The 19818-nt window shown below is 45.6% G+C and overlaps 1 protein-coding gene and 1 long non-coding RNA gene across 7 annotated transcripts in view; one reads left to right on the top strand and one right to left on the bottom strand.

The window, feature by feature from the left end:
• STAT3 (signal transducer and activator of transcription 3) overlaps positions 1-19818 on the top strand; it is a 48529-nt gene that overhangs the window by 23310 nt on the left and 5401 nt on the right. For 4 of the 6 annotated variants that reach the window (XM_053261480.1, XM_053261481.1, XM_053261482.1 and 1 more), the window contains exons 3-21: positions 191-335; positions 3752-3850; positions 4972-5067; positions 5173-5254; positions 7165-7259; positions 8401-8552; positions 10801-10959; positions 11134-11226; positions 12009-12068; positions 13187-13216; positions 13556-13649; positions 13738-13785; positions 14242-14325; positions 15791-15889; positions 15985-16120; positions 17900-17952; positions 18032-18126; positions 18641-18780; positions 19349-19564. In XM_053261480.1, coding sequence (XP_053117455.1) covers positions 191-335; positions 3752-3850; positions 4972-5067; positions 5173-5254; positions 7165-7259; positions 8401-8552; positions 10801-10959; positions 11134-11226; positions 12009-12068; positions 13187-13216; positions 13556-13649; positions 13738-13785; positions 14242-14325; positions 15791-15889; positions 15985-16120; positions 17900-17952; positions 18032-18126; positions 18641-18780; positions 19349-19564 — 1976 coding nt within the window. Of the gene's footprint in view, positions 1-190; positions 336-3751; positions 3851-4971; positions 5068-5172; positions 5255-7164; positions 7260-8400; positions 8553-10800; positions 10960-11133; positions 11227-12008; positions 12069-13186; positions 13217-13555; positions 13650-13737; positions 13786-14241; positions 14326-15790; positions 15890-15984; positions 16121-17899; positions 17953-18031; positions 18127-18640; positions 18781-19348; positions 19565-19818 lie in introns of those variants that run through there. The other 2 variants (XM_053261484.1, XM_053261485.1) reach the window with 2 other exon arrangements.
• The window catches only part of LOC128329794 (uncharacterized), a 39845-nt gene continuing 28904 nt past the window's right edge, over positions 8878-19818 (bottom strand). The window contains exon 2 of the long non-coding RNA XR_008309794.1: positions 8878-9828. This is a non-coding gene — a long non-coding RNA (uncharacterized LOC128329794). The remainder of the gene's footprint in view (positions 9829-19818) is intronic.

The raw sequence follows: 19818 nt of genomic DNA, 5'->3' as shown, positions 1-19818 counted from the left end.
GGAAATTCAGAGAAGCCTTCTGTCTTCTGATAACATACAGAAGCTTCCTGACACTAATGATTCTTTCTTCCTGGTTCTAATGGAGAACAATATTTGTGGAATTAAACTAAGATTAGATTCTTGGCCTCTTCAGTCTTAATGCTCTTAAGGTTGTTGTGTACATCTATTTTTTTCTTTTCAATCTCTACAGGGCCTATGCAGCCAGCAAGGAGTCGCATGCTACATTGGTGTTCCACAACCTCCTGGGTGAAATTGACCAGCAGTATAGCCGTTTCCTACAGGAATCCAATGTCCTCTACCAGCACAATCTGCGTCGGATTAAGCAATTCTTGCAGGTAGTCAAGATGGATTTTTGTTGTTGGGAGTTTCCTTCTTGCATGAACCCCCTGAACACCAACTCATGTTGTAAAGGTCTGAGAGGGAAGAGATGTTAAGTATCTGAGAATGTTAGCATTCAGCATCTCAAAACAGATTCCTAGCTTTATTCCTTTTGAATGAGAGATGCCCCAGCTCAATAGGAGAACCATGCTTTATTTTGAATAAGGCCCCAGATTGAACTTTGACCTCTCCTGAAGGGAACCTGAGGTTTGCAGGGAAACTACTACTGTTGACTTCTTGGCATATATATATATATATATATAGCACCTCAAAGTGTTCGAAACACTTCACATACTCTTGTCTCAGTGACCCTTACAATGGCCCTGTAAAGTAGTTCAGAATTAACACCCCCATTTTGGAAATGGGAAGGTTGAATGAGTGTGACTTGCTGAAGTCCACTGAATTCATAATGCACAGAGGGAATAAATTGGTCATGCAATTTTGAACAACTTACAATGTAAGGGAAACACAAACACGAAGTTAGACCAGTGAATTACAAACAACTCCGTGTTTTCCTCTCCCCGTGAGGTGCATGTTCACATGTATCCATATACTTATATTGTCTCTTGTGACTGATTTTAATAAATTGTGACCAATCTTGCCCTAAAGGTGGGATCATACTACCTATATTTAAAAAAACTATTTATGTATTTAATTATACATATAGCTTTTCTGCATGAGGTGCCCAAAGGAGGGTACAGTCTGCTGCAACAATTAAATAAAGGAACAATTAACCACAGCAAAAGCAGCAAAAACCACAGCAAAAAACCACAGCAAAAAAAAATCAGCTAAGTAATACCAGCAGCAGAGCAATATCAACAGGAGAGCATCGGTCTGAATGTTTTTGGTGGTGATATATAGACAATGAGGGAGGGTATTTCTCAACCTGGGGGCCACTGGAAAAACGCCAAAAACCTTGTCTTGAGCCCTGCCAATCATACCTCTGAAAAGACAGGACAGCTAACACTCTCAATTCTCAGGCAGGTTCATGCAGGAGAAAGTGGTCCTTAAGATGAGGAGCCCACAGGGCCAGTAATGACAGGATGTATCCTCTCATGCTGCATCTAATCAGTCTTGCAGAATCTTGAGACTCCCAGCTTTTTCTTTTCTTTTTCTTCTTAAACAGCATGTTTTTAGCCTTTTTGAATGTTAAGTAGTAGTATCTGGAAATGAAGTGGTCTATTTTAAATCCTGACCCCAGAGGGAAGGCTGGATAGAGCATCTTCTGAGTTGAGGGATATGCAGAGACACCAATTCCTCTCCTTGAACTGCCTCCCTTTATCACTACTCCCTTCCTGTTGTGCCCATGGCACTCGAGACAAAAGATCTGCAAATGCAGTAACTTCCTAGTTCTGCAAGCTGAGCAGAGGGAGTGAAAGTGCATCTGATTAGCACACTGTATTTGGACTGCAAAACAATAATGCAGAATTTGAAATTCCTTTGCACACGGGCACATGCATTCACATACAGCCCTGCTTAGAATGAAGTGTTTGGAATATTTAATATCCCTATTTTTCATCCAAAAGTATGGTCAAAGAGGCTTGCAGAAAATGTTCAATACAACTCAGTTAAAAAAAAAAAAAGCAGTACGTTAAGCGGTACAGCAGCCAGAATGTCTTTGCACTGAAACACAATCTGCTGCAGCTTTCAATTTTTTCTATGTTTGAGGTGATTGGTTTAGCAACTTTCCAACTTCTAGATTGTCAGCTGATAGCTGTTATGGACAGCTGTGCAAAGAATCTGTCAAGCCAAGGTCTGCCTCCACACCCTCAATGTTTAGCAAGGGAAAGTCTGAAGTACTGTATTTACCTGAATCCGAGACTTGGCTTTTTGCCACACTCTTGGATGTTATAATTTTTTTTTTAGAATTGGGGGGGGGGGGATCATCTTCAATTCAGAGTCCTGTTCCTTTTGGGTAAATGTAAGTATAACCTGTTTAACAATTTTTCAAGGGGGTTATCTTAAATTCAGGGTCATCTTCTATTCAGGTAAATACAGTACTTTTTTTGACCAGCACTTTGATCAAATGGATTGAGATGAAGCCAGGCTGGAGATTCCTCAGCCTCCTGCCCAGGCATCAGTGATGTGTATCAGGGCTCCACAAGCCAAGTTAAGGAGGTGCCGAGTCCTGAGCTGGGAATGTGACCCATGTAAGGCTTATTTTAGCTTTTACGATGACATCCAGTGGGGCATAAATTCTCGGTTGCTCTTGTTGGGTGCCTGGCATACTTATTCACTCTGGTGCCTCCCAATCTGAAACCAGCACAGCATTTCTTTTACACTGCACAACTCCATACTTTATGGAAAGGGAAACAAATGTCTTCTTACTGTATTATTCAAATCAACGCCAGCTCTCCAAAAAGCTTTGTACCTGCTTCTGGGGTTTGGTGTAAGGACACTCACTCACTCATGCACTCTTCCAGCATCTCTCCACCCAGTCCTGAAAGGTTAGGCCACAGAATATTTCACTTCACAACTTAGGTTTAGATCTTAGATCTGCAAGCAATTTGATTAGGATAAGCCAAGATCGGTCTGTTCGGCTGTTGCAACCAGTTTCAGTTTGTTTCTAACCTACGTCGGAAGGAGAATTCTTCCAGCTCACAGGCAGGCAGGGGAGTGGGGAGAGTCTGCTCCTAAGGCTAGAAGATATTTCGTGGAACCAAGACTCCACTGTGCTTCTGCATGTGGGCTCCCATGGTGGGAGCCAGGGGGGCATTTGTCCCCCTGTTGCATTGGGAACCCAGGCATCTGGGGGCATCTGTCTTCTGGGGGGAGCAGGCAGTGGAAGCAGTGTCTTCGTGCACTGGGGGGAGCAGGCAGCAGGCCTCACTCTGCCTCCAGGAGGCCAGCTTTCTTGCGCACCTGCCTAGATGGAGGATGTGCTGCTCACCTTGCCTCTGCCACAGGAAGGAGCAGCTGGAGCTCCAGCAGGGGAAGCAAGCAAGAGGGAGCTGGAGCGGGGGCAGGGGGTGCACAGCTCAAGCCTTTGCTCCCCGACCCACCCTCCTGAAAAACCGCCTTGCAGCCTTTGCTTCCCTCTGTGCCAAGTTTCTGCATGGCATCTAAACCAGCCCAGTAAGAAGAAACAGTATATTCCATATGTAGCATAAGTGTACCACTGAATGCCAGATGAAGGGAACATACAACAAGAAAAAGCTGGTTTGGGGCTTCCCCTTGCCATGCCCTTCTCTGAGACCGATCTGGCTGGCTGCGATTAGTGACAGAACACTGGTCTGATCTAGTAAGATGGCTAGAAGTGAGGAATAGCTAAACGGAAGGAACTGCTTATATGAAAATACCCTCAAAACGTTTGCTGTGCATTGAAATCAGCACCTCCCTTTTCCTGGATGTTCATTTTGCTTCTGTCTTACAGAGCAGGTACCTGGAGAAACCAATGGAGATTGCTCGCATCGTGGCCCGGTGCCTCTGGGAGGAGAATCGGCTGTTGCAGACTGCAGCTACAGCAGCACAGGTGAGAGGAGGCTGCCTTGTGGTGTTCGTCCTGCTTTTTGCCATCAGTCCCTATAAGGGAGTGGCCAGCCCAAAACAAAAAATAGACGGCAACTGTGAATGTTCCACGTGCAGGCACACCTTGATCCACACGCTCTTCTGCATGCTTTTGCCTTTATTTGAAGAGTAATGCCTTGGGCCCTCAGCTTGGTGTTTGTTCAGGAATGTATGCCACTGTATGTCAGGAAACTGTAGCTCTTGACGAGGATCGTGCACTGCTCCAAACAAGTTACAGCACGCTGCTATAACGTGTCCTGGGCTTTTCTCTTCTACCTGTCAATCTCATCCTTGTTCTCAGGGCTGGTTTTATAGGAAAGCCAGGAGGGAGGAGGCTGAGGAAACTCCAAAGGCATCAATGATGTGTATACCAGGGCTCCACACATACTATGAACTGCACAGCTGGAAGGGAACAGAAAAAAGGTCAAATCTAGTATGGTCTACTGCATGTCGACCACCTGTGGATCATCCTCCCTAATGTGATCCTTTTACACACTAGCCCTCTCACAGACTAACCTGCACAATGGTAGTATGCTACAGTCCCAAAACAGCAGGTAGTTCATTTAGCTTGCATCCCCTGGAACTAAAGCTTGTACTTGCCTCTTCTCTTGAGCTGGTGTACAAATAGTCTACACTTGGTGGCCTGGGTGCTCAGTCCAGCCCCCCAGGGGCTTCCTACCATTCCTCTATGCAAATTCAGCTGTTTTTGTCTAGGCAACACTCTTTTAACCCCCTCACACAATAGTGCGAAAAAATAACAAATTCTATCAGAATTCATCCCTTGTTCTTTTTACATTTATATACTAATGCCTTGGTTTACTCGTGGGAGTGAGCTGAGGTGCTTATCGGGGAAACATAGTAATCTGTGATAGAGTGAGTGGGAAAGGGGATCCTCAAGTGTTTTGTTTGTGTCTGTCGATGAGCAACTAGGTTGCACGTTAAAGGGAAGGCTCTGCCATTCTTATTCTTCACACGACAGGGCAAAGAGCCCTTTGCTGATCAGAGGTTTCTAGAGGACTTGATTAAAAGTTTGTTTTTTGCTTCTTATCTTCTCCCCGTCCCCACACCCTGCCATATTTACTGCAGCAAGGTGGACAGGCCAATCACCCTACAGCTGCTGTGGTTACAGAGAAACAGCAGATGCTGGAGCAACATTTGCAAGATGTGAGGAAGAGGGTGCAGGTAGGTGGGAAAGTTGTGCTCTCTTCATTGGTTCTTAATTTCAAATGGTTGCAGCAGCATTGACTCCCACCCACCCCCTTTGCAATTTTCCTGGCTTTCTTGCAGGACCTGGAGCAAAAGATGAAAGTGGTAGAAAACCTCCAGGATGACTTTGACTTCAACTACAAGACCTTGAAGAGTCAAGGCGGTAGGTGGGAGCTTGTTAGAGCCATTTAGTAGAAAGAGGGATTCATCTGTCAGAAAAATCCAGTGACAGATTTCCATCTGCTGCCTCACACTTGGGCAAATGGGAGCTCATTAAATTCAGGGTTAAGTGGTCCTTTTGAATCAAAGTCAGAAGAATGGCTAGAGTTCTTACTAGCGATGTGCACGAAGTGGATTTTGCGTTTGGTTTCGAGCCTGAAATGAAACTCAAAATAGTTGAAGCCTTCTGCCGCAACAGTGGTCAAGCCAGCTGTTTCAATGGAACAAACTTGAAAGGTTTCAAGTGTTTCGGCCATAGGGAAGTTGCTAGGAGCTCCCCATTGTTTCCCATGGGGAGCTCATAGGGACACCAAAGTGGGTTGGGTGGTAGGGCATGATGGGTGCTACTTACCATCCAAGTCACAAAAGAGATGGGCAAATGGGCGGTTTTTTAACCCATTTTTAACCTTTCCCCAATGGGGAAACATCCCTAGTTCTCACCATGAACTCCAGACCCATCAGTTCCTGCCATACAAAGTTTGGTATGGGAAGCTTAATACAAAAAGAGGTCAACTTTTTCAACCTGAGTGAATTACGAAAATTTGCATAGAGTTGCTTATTTGTGGTTTCAGAGGAACAAGCTGCAGAGAACTCTCACTGGCCACTAAAAGTCGCTGCTCAGCTCTTCTCTGGAGTCTGAGAATGTATGCTGCTCTTCACATTCCTTCAGAACTCTAAAGACTAGAAACTTGACTTTCTAAAATGACAGCTGAGATTCTTAAGATGCTTAATTCTGCAACAGATATTAATGCCACTTTAATGCTTGTTAGTGCCTGCAAAATATTCTTAAACTATTTTTTTCAAAGCCTGCTTGACAAAGTAAGACTTTGCTTAAGCCATTTTAATTCTTCTTTAGCTGCACTTCTTCTCTAAATCTAAGGTGTATAATCTTATTAAGTACTTTACACCAATAATAATAAATGTTATTTGTGAAGTACCTACAAAACACAAAAAAAGACAGGTGCTTCTCGATAAGCTTGCAATATAATTTAGGTTAAATATTGAAAACTAGCTGGGCCGGGCGCAGAGCATCTGCACCTCTACTTTGTCACCTGTCACCCCCCCAGCTGTTGTCACCCGCCCGCTGCTGTCGCCTCCTTCCCCCTTCTGCTCACCTGCACCACTGTTTTCTCAACACTGTCCCCCTTCCCCCCCCCCCCGCTGGCCAGCCGCTGCCACTGCCGCCGTTTTTCCCCCTCCCACCCGTCCTGTGGCTAGCCTATCTGGCAGCTCTCTGAACTCTTGTGAGAGCTGCCACACATGGGGTTAGCCAAGGGTATGCCTTGGAGAATTAAATATATAGATGTAGATGTCCCCCCACACACACCAAAGAAAGAAATAGGGTAACTAAAATAAATGAGACCTAAAGGTTTTGTGTTGCATGTGTGTATGTTAGACAAAGATAATTAGTTGAATTAATATAGATTGGTTGATCAAGAGACACAACCAACAGAATACATTTCTGCAAAAGGGGGTGAGGGGGAGAAATAGTGGGTTTGATATAGTGGGTTTGAGAAGCTAGAAATAACCAGAAGAATGTAAAGCCTGGAGAGTATGGAGAAAATAGAGGAAAGATGGGCAAGAGCTATGGAATGAATAAGTTTGAAGGTAAGTTACAGAATTTTGAAATGAATGGAAGAGATGACCGGGGGGTGGGGTGGAAGAAGCAAAGAGAAACAATTGTATTATGTGCAGGAGAAAATAAAGCTGCAACAGAATCCTGAACAGAGACACAGAAATCATTTACCAGAAACAGAAATTAAGTTGACAAGCACCTGGGAAATTACAGGATCCTCTTGCATGTGTATATTAAGAGTTCCCTCCCCCTTCCCCCACCTTATGGGTCCTTTTCAGACATGCAAGACCTGAATGGGAACAACCAGTCAGTTACGCGGCAGAAGATGCAGCAGCTGGAGCAAATGCTGACAGCACTGGATCAAATGCGGAGGGTAAGGGTTCCTGTGAAAAGGCTCTCTCTGCTTCTCCTCTCCAGTTGCAAACACCCCCACCTGAGCTGCCCAGGGCCCTCTAGTTGGATGAGTGCTCCTCCAGCAGTCTGCTTTTCACCCACCAGAAAGGCAAACTGTGAAGGATGTGCCTTGCTTTGCAATATGTAGTCCCAGAGAAAATAATCTAGCTTTGATTAGGAACTTGCACCATCTTAAACACTGATGCTTGCAGCACGTGAAGTTGCAGACATTTTCTAAGCACTGTCTTCTTGTACAGCTGATTCACACAAGCATGATCGTTAATTCAGTGTCTCGTCACTGGGTGCCTAACTGCTGGATAGGCAAACAACCTCATTTTAGAATTTTTAAGTTCAAAGTGGTTTCTGATGATGAAAACAAAAAACCCTTTGTCTATGGCATAGGGAAGAGGCTCAGTGGTAGAGCATCTGTTTTGCCTGCAGAAGGTCCCAGGTTCAATCCCTGGTATCTCCAGGTAGGACTGGAAAAGATCTTTGTGTAAAATAGGGATGTGCACGAATGGTCTTCGGCACCGGCAGGGGTAGTACTTTAAGGGTGGGGGAGGGTGTACTCACCCCTCCCGCCGCGTTTCCCCCGCCGGTGCTTTGTAAGTTTCAAGCCCCTCAGGGGGCACGCGCATGCACGAAGGGCGCATGTGCGCTCGCAACTTCCGGCCACTTCCAGCCAACGGGGGGAACGCAGCGGCAGGGAGGAATGCTGCTGCCCCGAGGGGCTTGAAATTTAGAGTGCCGGTAGGGGAAACGCGGTGGGGGGGTGAGTACACCCTCCCCCACCCTTAAAGTACTACACCCACCGGTGCCGAAACACCGAATACCGCCCCAGCGCCGAAACGTTTTGGATGCCTTTACAATGGCCTCTGAAACGTTTCGGGCACATGCCTAGTGTGAAATCCTGGAGACCTGCTGTCAGTGTAAACAATACTGAGTAAAATGGACCAGTAATTTGACGTGATATCAGGCAGCTTCATAAATTCTTACGTGTTTGGCTGTTTCATATGCAAGTCATTACTTCAGCATGGCTGTCAGTGAGTTGTGAGTGAATCTGGGATACTAAGCATGAAGCAGAAGAAGGTTTTGAATGTGTCTGTTGCTTTCTCACCTAGGGGATTGTGAGTGAGTTGGCTGGGCTCTTGTCGGCCATGGAATATGTGCAGAAGACACTGGTAGATGAAGAGCTGGCTGACTGGAAAAGAAGGCAGCAGATTGCCTGTATTGGTGGCCCACCCAACATCTGCCTTGATCGCCTGGAAAACTGGTGAGGACTGAATGGCCTGATTGCTTCTCTTCTCTCCCCTCCCCCCACAAGCCACTTCTCTTCCATGATGTCAGAAAACTAGAGTAGTACCCTACTGTGGAGATCACAACAGGGAGCAGTAACAAGTGCAGCTTTCCCTTAGGAAAAACCTCTACATTATCAGGAACCATAGCGCACTAATAGACCACATGATTTGCACACAGAATGTGCCAGGTTCAATCTCTGGCATCCACTTTAGACTCTCTGGTGGCAAAACTAGGAAATACCCCTGTCCAAGATCCTGGACAATTGCTGCCAGTCAGAAGAGTGGGCTACGATAGACCAATAGTTTTTAAAAAAATACTTTTAATTCAATTTTTCACAACATAAAATACACACACAAAGAAAAAGAAAGAAAGAAAACCACAAACATAACAAACTAACAAAAAACATGAGGACTTCCATCTCATCATTAGAACAAGTATCAGTTACAATACCCAAGTCTTGCCTGTTCGATAGACCAATAGTTTGACTTGTTGTAAAGTAGTTCCATGTAGGGATGTGCAGAACTGGTTTGCGATCAAGCCAGGCCAGTTTGAGTGGTTCAATCGCAAACCACTTCGTACAGGTTCAAGCTGGTTCGTCAAACTGACCAGCCCAGCCAATGGGTTCAAACCCCGCCCCCCGCCCCCTAATCAGGAGGCATAGTGTCCCAATTAGGTGAATAGTCCCACTCTATTCTGCACTGGTCAGTCCTCACTTGGAATACTGTATCCAGTTCTGGACACCACGTTGGAAGACGTACATTGATAAACTGGAATGGGTTCAGAGGACGGCAACAGAATTGGCGTGGAATCTCGAAACCGGGTCCTCTGAGCTTGCGATATATTTAGCCTGAAGAAGGGAAGACTAACAGGAGATATGATGGTCTTCAAATATCTGAAGGGCTGTCACACAGAAGAAGGATCAGACTGGTTCTTAGTTGCAAAGGGAAGGACCAGAACAAATGGATTGAAATTACACAGAAGCAGATTCAGGCTACATATTAGGAGGCACTTCCTAACAGTAATAGGTGTTCAAGAGTCTGCCTTGCACCGTGGTGAGCTCTCCTTCACTAGAGGTGTTCAGAGGCTGGATGGCCATCTGTCATGGATGCTGCAACAGTTTCCTGCTCTGAGCAGTGTTCTTCCTAGAAGATCTCCAGGATCGCTTCCAACTCTACAATTGCTATGATTCTAAGTCGTGGTGATCTTATACAGGACCTTGATATTCACGGGGTTTCTGTTCCTGGCTGCAACTGCAGATATGGAAACAGCAAATATCGAGTCATTGTGGCTATGGGATCGCATGGGGAAATGATAGAAAATCAGCCAGATTTTGAAGGGAAATGCTGGGGGAAGCTCCCTACCATGCTTTGCTGGTCCCCTGAGTTGTGCTGTGCCTCCAAAATTGCCTCCAAATCAGCTGAAAATCACCGGCTTCTTTAATTTTTTTAAAAACAGAGCCATTTTGAGGCTCTGAAATGCAAAATGGTGGCCAGAAATGACCTCCATGGTCCTTTCCAGCCACCCCAACCCACTCCACGGATATGCGAGGTCAGTGTGTGTTTTCCTCTTCCCCCCCACCCCCAGGCATATGTCGAGGTCTTTTACCCGACCGTGGATAACAAATCTGCGGATATCAAGGTCCTCCTGTATTTAGCAGGGAGATAGCAACTGCCCCTATACATTCCAGTATGGTATGCCTCCCAGTGACAGTTGGTGTGTGTCTTGTATTTTCTGTTTTGCTGTTATGTTATAAGCTTTTTACAACCAGGAACCATCTTATTCCTTTTTTTATCTAAACGTCTTTTGAGAACTTCTTTTGTTGAAAAGCAGTATATAAATCTTCCAAATAAATAAAATAGCTGTTCACATGTGATAGTAAGATTAGGGCAGTCTGGTTAACAAGGGGCAGTCTCTCTCTCCCCCTCTCCATCTCTCCTTTTATTTATCTATCATATTTTTATACTGCTTGATATGTGCATCTCTAGGTGGTGTACAGATTTTTAAAACACAACGAATAAAAAACAGAGTAAAAACAGTTAAAATTTCACAAAGTAAAAAAAATATCATGAGATAAAACAAATTAAACACTTTAAAATTAATTTCAGTTAAAAGCCTGAGAAAACAAGTGCATCATGCGGGTCTTCCAAAAAAACAATCAGAGAAGGAAATGCTTTTTTCAAAATATATTTTGTGTTGAGTTGCCTTGCTCTCCCCAACTCCAGGATAACATCCCTGGCAGAGTCGCAACTTCAGACACGTCAGCAAATAAAGAAGCTTGAAGAGCTCCAGCAGAAGGTCTCCTACAAGGGCGACCCCATTGTTCAGCACCGGCCCTTGTTGGAGGAGCGCATCGTGGAGTTATTCAGGAACCTTATGAAGAGGTATTCTCAGTTGCTGTTCTTGTGTGTATGGGAAGAGCACAGTCCTGTGAGGGTGGGAGCTGCTGAAACAGTGCATGCAAATATTGTTCTTGAGCTTGGAAATGTGGGCCAACACCTCTTCTCTCCCCTGGTCCCACGAGGTCTCACTGCTGTTGGTCTTCTCTCCCCTTGCAGCGCATTTGTGGTGGAGCGTCAGCCCTGCATGCCAATGCACCCCGATCGCCCACTGGTTATCAAAACAGGGGTACAGTTCACAACGAAAGTGCGGTGAGTTGTTGGCAAGGTTCTTAGACTGGGGGAGAGTTGAAAATGAGTGGCAATAAGCAAGATGCATCTTGCCCTTAATGTAATTTTAATTACTTTATTAAATATACTTAATTGAAGTAATTAAGCATTTTACCCTTAAAATTCTACACTGAGTTGGTCTACATTCTGCACCAGAAAAGCTAAATTCTGAGATCTGTATACCTACCTCTCTAGAGTGGTTGCGAACCTAAAGTGAAACCAGAATTACAAGTTTTTTCCAAAGATTATTTGCAATTTCTTGTTTCAAAACTTGTGCCATTTCTGCTAGCCTTGGACCCCTTTGAGATATTGGAAAACCTGTTCAGCCTCCGCCCCCCCCCCCCCCGCTTTCTGGCTTCAACCAGGCATTGCTGAAACACTTTGAATGCTATTGACACAGCTATAAGGGGTAGAAACCTTTTTCTTTTTTGTTAGGATGAAAGCAAATTTCCAGTGATGTAATATCCACAATTGGTACAAGAATCTGCATGGTGTAACTGATGAATTGCAGAACAAACATAGTGCTGCCAATAAGGCAGCCTTCTTGCCAGACCACTGAAACTAGTCTCACTGTGTACTGCCAATCGGCAGGCAAGGTTTTCTGCTTGGCGTTATCTGGGTCCTCTTGCCAGTGGACACCAGCTGCTCAGTTGCTTAACTCAATCCAGTTCAGTCTGGAGCAAATAAACAGAAGATGAGGAGTGGTTGTGTATGTGCCATGGGGGTGTCACCTTAAAAGCTAACACAAATCGTGGCTTCTGCAGGTTACTGGTCAAGTTTCCTGAACTGAACTACCAGCTGAAAATCAAAGTCTGCATTGACAAGTAGGTCTGAAGATTCCTCTCTCTCTCTCTCTCTCTCTCTCTCTCTCTCTTTTCTTGCATTTTAAATTTTATTGGCTTTTACAATAGCTTTACATTCAAATTACATTCATTAATTTAATTAAGTAAATATTGACTTCCCGCTTACCTATCTGCGCGGTTCACGTTAACTATACATATAAACCATTGCTATAATAATTCAAAACAGATATTCCACATTACTACTCGATTTTACCCAACCCAACCTGCTGTTATTACTATATTTCAAACCCTGATGAAAAGTCCATATTAGAAAAATAGTTCTTTAAGGAAAGTAAAAATGGTTCCCAATCTTCTTTGAAACATTCCAAATTTTCATCCCATATAAGTGCTGTAAGCTTTGCCATCTCAGCATATTCCAAAATTTTTATCAACCAGTCTTCTTTGGAGGGCATTTTAGTGTCTTTCCATTTCTGCGCATATACTATCCTAGCTGCTGTGACCCCTTGCATACATAAAAAATGCTAAATTTCTTCTGGAAAACTCTCCTTGAGTTATACCTAGCAGGAAGGATTCTGGGCTCTTAGGAAATGTCACTTAAAAATTTTTCTTCAACTCATTATATATCATATCCCAAAAAGCCTTCACATTGTCCACATCTAGGTCTGAAGATTTCTCTTAATGCATTTGAGGGAGTAGGAATTGTGGGAGGAGGTTCTTTCAAGAACTGTAGAGTCTGGCATCCCCTCGTGAAAGGAGATAGCTGTTTCTAATTCAGATGTGGAGATGAAATCTCTTGAAGGGGAGGAGACACAGCCAAATCTGTTCAGCTTCACAGTTGCTTCAGAATTTGCAGGTACAAATACAAGCCAAAGTATTTTGCTTGGAGCCTAACTTGAATGGTCTTGTTCTAGTCAACCCTTAGGACAGATCTCCTCCACAGAGGGAGAAAGGCCCCTGTTTTCATCCCTCCCCCACATAGCCCTAATGCTTTCTTGTGCCAGCATACCACCTCCTTTGTCAAAGTCGCATTTGGCCTCTTTTTCTGCTGCAGGCCTCTTCTGATGTTGCATAATGCAACCATATTAGTCCATCCTGTGCATTTCCTCCTAACATGACCATGTGTTGTCTTTCTCCCATAGGGATTCTGGTGATGTGGCTGCCCTCCGGGGGTAAGTTCAAGACTCTATGCCCTCTTAGTAGATATGTGCACAAGCCAGTATAGCACCTCCTGAAGTGCCGAACTGGTTCAAGTGCCAGCGTTCAAACAGGCTCAACGGGGCAGGGAGCGCTACCTTTACAAAGCAGTTAGGGAGCTCCTTACCTCCTTTTTAAGGGTACCTCTCCCTGCCCCGCTGGTGGGTGCATGAACAGCCCGTGTGCATCCCTACTTCTTAGGCTCTTGGCTCCCAAACATGTTGTTCCTCTACTGTTTTGAGGGAACAGTTTCCTAAACCCTAAAAGCTCTAAAGGCATTTATTTATTTTTAAATTATTGCTTTGCCCTGCAAGGTCCCGGAAGTTTAACATCCTGGGCACAAACACGAAGGTGATGAACATGGAGGAGTCTAACAATGGTAGCCTCTCTGCAGAGTTCAAGCACCTGGTGAGTGGCTGTGCTACCCTCCTCTTCCCCGTTTCCTCCTGGGCAGTCACTGGCCAGGCAGTGTCTAATGCATCCCTTCTCTCCACAGACACTGCGGGAGCAGAGATGTGGTAATGGTGGAAGAGCAAACTGTGATGTGAGTGCCCCAGCACACTGCTGGCATGAAACACAATGTTATCTGTCTAGCTCCAGTGAAGTCTTGCCAGCAAAAGCATCTGCCCAGGGCACTTCTCTTCCTCCCCAGTCCATCAGTCTTTCTGTGAAATCCTCCAAAGCTGTCTAGACATGATCTTCTGTTTTAAAGTGTTTACAGTCAAGTGTTCACACCGAGTATAAACAGACTACTCCGGAGAAAGGGAGGAGAGGCCAGCAGTGGGTTTGACTGTGTAGGCGACCTGGATTCAGATTCCTCTTCAGCCCCTGGGCTTACTTACCTTGGGCAAGCCCCTGTCTCTCGGCTAACCCACCTCACTAGAGTGATTGCAGAGCTAACCAGAATTGCAAGTTTCCCCACCCCCCGCAAACAGCTAAAAAATGTCACCTGGATAAAAAATTAATTAATTAATTTTTCCCCTCTCAACTTGCTCCTCAGGCCTCTCTCATTGTTACTGAAGAACTCCATCTCATTACCTTTGAGACAGAAGTTTACCACCAAGGCCTCAAGATTGACCTAGAGGTGAGCTCTGCAGATAGGAGTGGGTGCAGCAGCTTATCCCTTTTGCTGGAGGGTTAGTTTGTCTCTGACTGGGACAACTCCCATTCCAGTAACCATCTCTTGCAATACTGGTGTGGGTGTCTGCGTGGAAATCGGCCAACGGCAAGTGTTGGGTAACTTGCACAGAACACTGCATCAGAAATATAGAATCTGACTTGCACACTCAATAATGCATTTTTATTTTAGATCATTTTATTTGAGATATATAATCTTAACACTGTGGCTGGGCATCGTATGTGCACAGGGAGCTCTGCTGACTTCAAAGCTCCTTCCGTGAATTTTAATGAAGGATCTAGACTTCGTGCATCCACACCCTTTTCCTCCTTGGAAATGAATGGGGCATCTGAGTTGTGCTGAGAGTCCTGGGTGTGCATTAGGGTACAGTTGGATCAAGAGGTTGACTCCTGCTGTCTTGCTTTGAAATATGTTTAACCCAAACGTGGAAAATCTTGAAACTGCACACTAGTAACATACATGAAAATGAGCTTGGAAAATCGGGACCGACCAAAACAATGATGATGAATCCCTGCAGGATAACTCTGGTAGTCCATTCAATCAGAAATGACAAAGGAGGCAGTCACATGGAACCTGCGTTGCAGCTGGGCTCTGCCCAACTTCCCTCTCAGCCCCAGAGTGTGTGCTCCCCTCATCCCCACGTGAGTGACCCCTTGTCTTCTAGGTTAGGATATGCTGAGATTCATTGTGATGTCAAAACCCACCAATCTGGGCATAGCTTAACCGAGAAAGGAAGCAGGGCTGGGGTGGAGGAGCACACCGAGGGAAGCAGTAGGAAACTTAGCTGCAACTGAGGTTCCGTGCAGCGTCTGGACCTGCCCAGAGTCTTGTGGCAGTTTAATGACTGTTAGCCTTCTAAGGTGCTGCAAGACTGTGAGGCTATTCCCACAATCAGCCGAAATCGGGCTAGGGGAGCCTAGCCCGATTTCGGCTGATCGTGGGAGCCACTGGGCTCACAGGCAAGCCCGGTTGCCTCCCGGCGGTTAACCCACCAAACAATCTCTCCCCTTAAACCAGGTTTGCGGAGCGAGCGCTCTGCAAACCTGGTTTTTAAAATCGTGAGTAGCTGCGGTGCGGCTCCCACCCTGCTTGTCTTCGGGGAGAGCAGGCTTAGCCCGCTCTTCCCGCTTACTTTCTCAAACCGGGTCTCGCTGATCATGAGGCCCGGCTCCCTGTGTTGTTTGATTTCAGGACAGCAATTAAAATACTAATTGCTTGCCCTCTCCCATCTTGCTCTTGCTCCATGCCAAAATTGTAGGCTCACTTGATCATGACATTAGAAGGAATCCCATGAGCCTCCTGCCTGAAGACAACTCATTTTGCAAAGAATGAGGACTGGTATATCGGTGATTTGCTTTGCTATTAAAAGCAATGTTTGTCTGTGTTCAGCAGCTGTCTTTCGTTCTCATAGACTCACTCGCTTCCTGTCGTGGTGATCTCCAACATTTGCCAGATGCCGAATGCTTGGGCCTCCATTTTGTGGTACAACATGCTGACAAATAACCCCAAGGTATGTGGAGCTTCACAAATATTGAAGCACAAAAGAAAGTAAGAAGTCTTTTCCACCCCCCTGATTCCAATGTCTGAATATTCCCTCTCTGGCAGAACGTAAACTTCTTCACCAAACCACCCATTGGCACTTGGGACCAGGTGGCCGAGGTGCTCAGCTGGCAGTTCTCCTCAACCACCAAACGAGGGCTCAACATAGAGCAGCTGACGACGCTTGCAGAGAAACTGCTTGGTAATGAACTCTCCCCTTTAGGCCATATGGAATTGTGAACCCTCCTTAGGAATCGGCCATAAGGAACTGCCTCCTTCTCGTTTGCACTAGTGGTCTATATAGCCTAGAAGCATCAACTCTGACTGGCAGCAGCCTTTTCCAGACCATGACCAGAGATTATTTCACTGAAGACTGAAAGGCAGGGCCAAAGCATGTCTGCATTACGGATGTGCAATTCAATTCATATGTGAATTGATTTGTGACGAATTGGGGACGATTCACCCACAAATCAAATCACCCCTTACATGAAGGGACTGATTCACAGGTGAATCAAATCGCCCCCAATTTATTGTGAATTGATGCGTGTGATTTGCATCACAGTCGCCATTTTCTCTCCATGTTTTTTTCCTTCTTTTCCAATTGCTGATTGACTTTCTGGCACTGGCTTCCAATTGCTTTGAGATCTCCTTGCTTCTTAACTTGTCAATCAGCTCAAGTATTGACATGAGCAACTGGGCCCCCATTGGCTGGGAGTGGGAGGCCAAAGGAAGTTTTAAAATGTGGATATAAGGGGCTGCTTGGAGGCAAAGAAAGCCATTGCTTTTTGTTCCTCAGGAGAGGATTCTCAGAGAGAGACTGCAGCAGCACTGAGAACAGGGTGGTGGTGTAGGCTGGCTGGCCTGCCTGCCTGGCCCCCACACTGTGAGTGGAGAGAGAGGCCTATCTGATTCATTCATTCATTCTCTCTCTCTCTCTCTCTCTCTCCTTTAATCCTTTGAATTTGCAATGCCAACTGCTGCTTTCTTTTTTTTTCTTTGTACCAGCAGCACCAGTGGCTTGGGTACTGCTTGGAGTTTTACTTTATTCTTGCTTGTAGTCTGCCCCGCCCTCAGTGGCTTTAATAACTGGGGTGCTGTGTGTGCTGTTTTTCCTCCTAATTGTTTTTAAATAGTACCTGCAGCCTGGCAGCTTAACTGGGTGCTGTTTGTGGAAATTATTTCCTTGTGTGGTTTTTTCTTTATTTCATGGTTTGCAGCCAGCCCCCTTTAATAACTGGGGTGCTGCGATCTCTTCCCCCGCAATTGTATTTAAATTGTACCAGCAGCCCCCAGGCTTTAACTGGATGCGCCTTGGAATTTTGTTCCTGGTTTGTTTGTTCTCAATAATTGGAGTGTTGTGGTTGTTTTTGCAGCTCTGCTGCCACCTTTGTTGGTGGGTGTGGGTGTGCGTGCCGCCTGTGCCTGGTGGATTAACTTTTGGTTTTTGTCCCAGCTGTCTAGTCCCAGTGTCTGCTCGGTCCAAGAGTGCCTCCGAGAGCAACACCTGGCAGACTCCATTGACCTACTAACCCCAATAATAAATCAAAAATTGCCAGATTGTCCAATTGTTTTGTGGCTTGGGTGGTAGGTAGGTTGGGTCATTCCCTAACACCCAGCCCACCTTGGTTTCCCTAGGACCTGCCCATGGGGATCAATGGGGTGATTCAAGTGGCCCATTGTTCCCTATGGCCGATTTGTGAATTTTCTGCAAATTTACAATACAATTTGTTGAACTGGCCAGCTATGTTTGGTTGGTTCAACAGATCAATTCAATTCTTTGCGATTCAATTCGAGGTCAGACCACACACAAAAAACAATTTGTGTACACCTCTAATATGCATTGGCATATGGATGCCTTGGAGCCAGAATATGAACATATCTATTTTTCTTATCAATTGGAATTTCAGTAAAGTTCAAGCAAGTTCTTAAGAATAAAATGTGCATAATCTCAGATTGCTCTTGCTTCACCCCCTGTCTCCAGGGCCAGGTGTCAATTACTCCGGATGTCAGATAACATGGGCAAAGTTCTGCAAGGTAGGCCTTTTGGGAGGTCTGATATGGGACTGGGCCCATGGTGCATCTGCTGTTTGCTAACATGGGAGTCTTTCTGCAGGAGAATATGGCAGGCAAAGGCTTCTCTTTCTGGGTCTGGCTGGACAACATCATTGACCTGGTGAAGAAGTACATCTTGGCACTCTGGAATGAAGGGTGAGCATCTGCCATAAATACCACTGCAGTTGACAGCATTTCAGTTCTTGAGAAGGGTGGGAGGGCTGACTGCCCATTGGGCAGTTGGGATGGGAGAGTTCTAAACTTGGTGGTGCAGCCACTGAGGATACAAATATCGCTGGGCCTCAGGGGGCAAGGAGAAGGTGTCCGGGGGTCTCTAGGGCATCCCTGTGTGTCTGCACCTAGCCAGTGAACAAAGTGCTTGCTGGCTGAAAGAGGGAGCTCGGCAGCGCTTTCAGGCCCAAAGCCAGCCATGCCCCCTGCATCAGTGTGCTTGTGACATCGACACAAGGGGCATGGCTGGCATGGGGGCCACCACGAAGGCAGGTAGCAAGAGGGGCTGGCACAAGCTGGTCTACACGCCTGTCTGAAGCCCAGGCTTATGGGCAACTCTCTTGATGTCAGGGACTAGGCATCGGGGGCAAAATACTTGTCTGGAAAAGAAATGTGAGGAAGTAAAATTGTATTTCTTTTATTTCTTTCCTCTCTTCAGCTATATCATGGGATTCATCAGCAAGGAACGGGAGAGGGCCATCCTGAGCACCAAGCCGCCGGGCACCTTCCTGCTGCGTTTCAGTGAGAGCAGCAAGGAAGGTGGAATCACCTTCACGTGGGTGGAAAAGGACATTAGTGGTAAGAGGGGTGGTGCGGAACACGTGAACATCTATTTATTTATACACACACACACACACGCTCTCTGTGTATGTGTGTGTATATATATATAAAAAGCATACCTTTATATTCTAAGTCAGAACATTGGTCCAGAGTACTGTTCATTCTGACTGGCAGCGCTCTCCAAGGACTTGGGCAGTGGTCATTCCCAGCCTTGCTACCCGAGATCTTTTAACTGGAGATGACAGAGTTTGAACCTCGGACATTCTGCCTTGGATCTATAGTAAACTGACATTTACCTTAGCTGGAGAAGTTGTACCTCTTGTCAACAGTCTGTTAAACAGAGTACTGTATGGACACTCACTGACCTCACAGTAGCTTTATCGATGTCTAGGGAGGGGCCTACCAGCGATGACCAGTTTTTAGTCTGTCTGTATACACTTCCTTATTTTCCAGTTTGTGATTATGCAGTCAGATAGACCAATTTCTGTTGTGGATTTTGGCTTGCTCTTTCTTTCTGTACATGTTTCTCATGCTTTGTTACTTGTTGTTTAAATCCTCTTTAACTTGCGGCTTTTCCTTGCTGAAGGTAAGACACAAATCCAGTCAGTGGAGCCATACACCAAGCAGCAGCTCAACAGCATGTCCTTTGCTGAGATTATAATGGGCTACAAAATTATGGATGCCACCAACATCCTGGTCTCCCCACTTGTCTATTTGTACCCTGATATTCCCAAGGAAGAGGCCTTTGGAAAATACTGTCGTCCTGAGAGCCAGGAGCATCCTGAAGCCACTGACCCAGGTAGTTGTTGACGTTCTGCGCTGTTCATGTGTGTGTGTGTGTGTGAAGCCAAAGTAGGAATTTGGCTTCACTGTCTCTGGTGGGGGAGTCTTGGGTGGTGGCAGCTGCTGGACTTGAATGTTTATGCCCTTATTGCATATCTCCTCCTCCTCCTCCTCCTAGCTTTTTTCTGAGCCATTCGATCACAAAGCACTGCTTGTATTTCATTCAGGATCAAATGGAGCCTGTAGCAAAGTTAAGAAATTCACCCAGCCCTT

This window comes from Hemicordylus capensis, chromosome 6 (assembly GCF_027244095.1).
Source record: "Hemicordylus capensis ecotype Gifberg chromosome 6, rHemCap1.1.pri, whole genome shotgun sequence".
NCBI classification, from domain to species: domain Eukaryota; kingdom Metazoa; phylum Chordata; class Lepidosauria; order Squamata; family Cordylidae; genus Hemicordylus; species Hemicordylus capensis.
The sequence above is the reverse complement of the archived record's forward strand: the minus strand, read 5'-3'. Positions and strand labels throughout refer to the sequence as shown.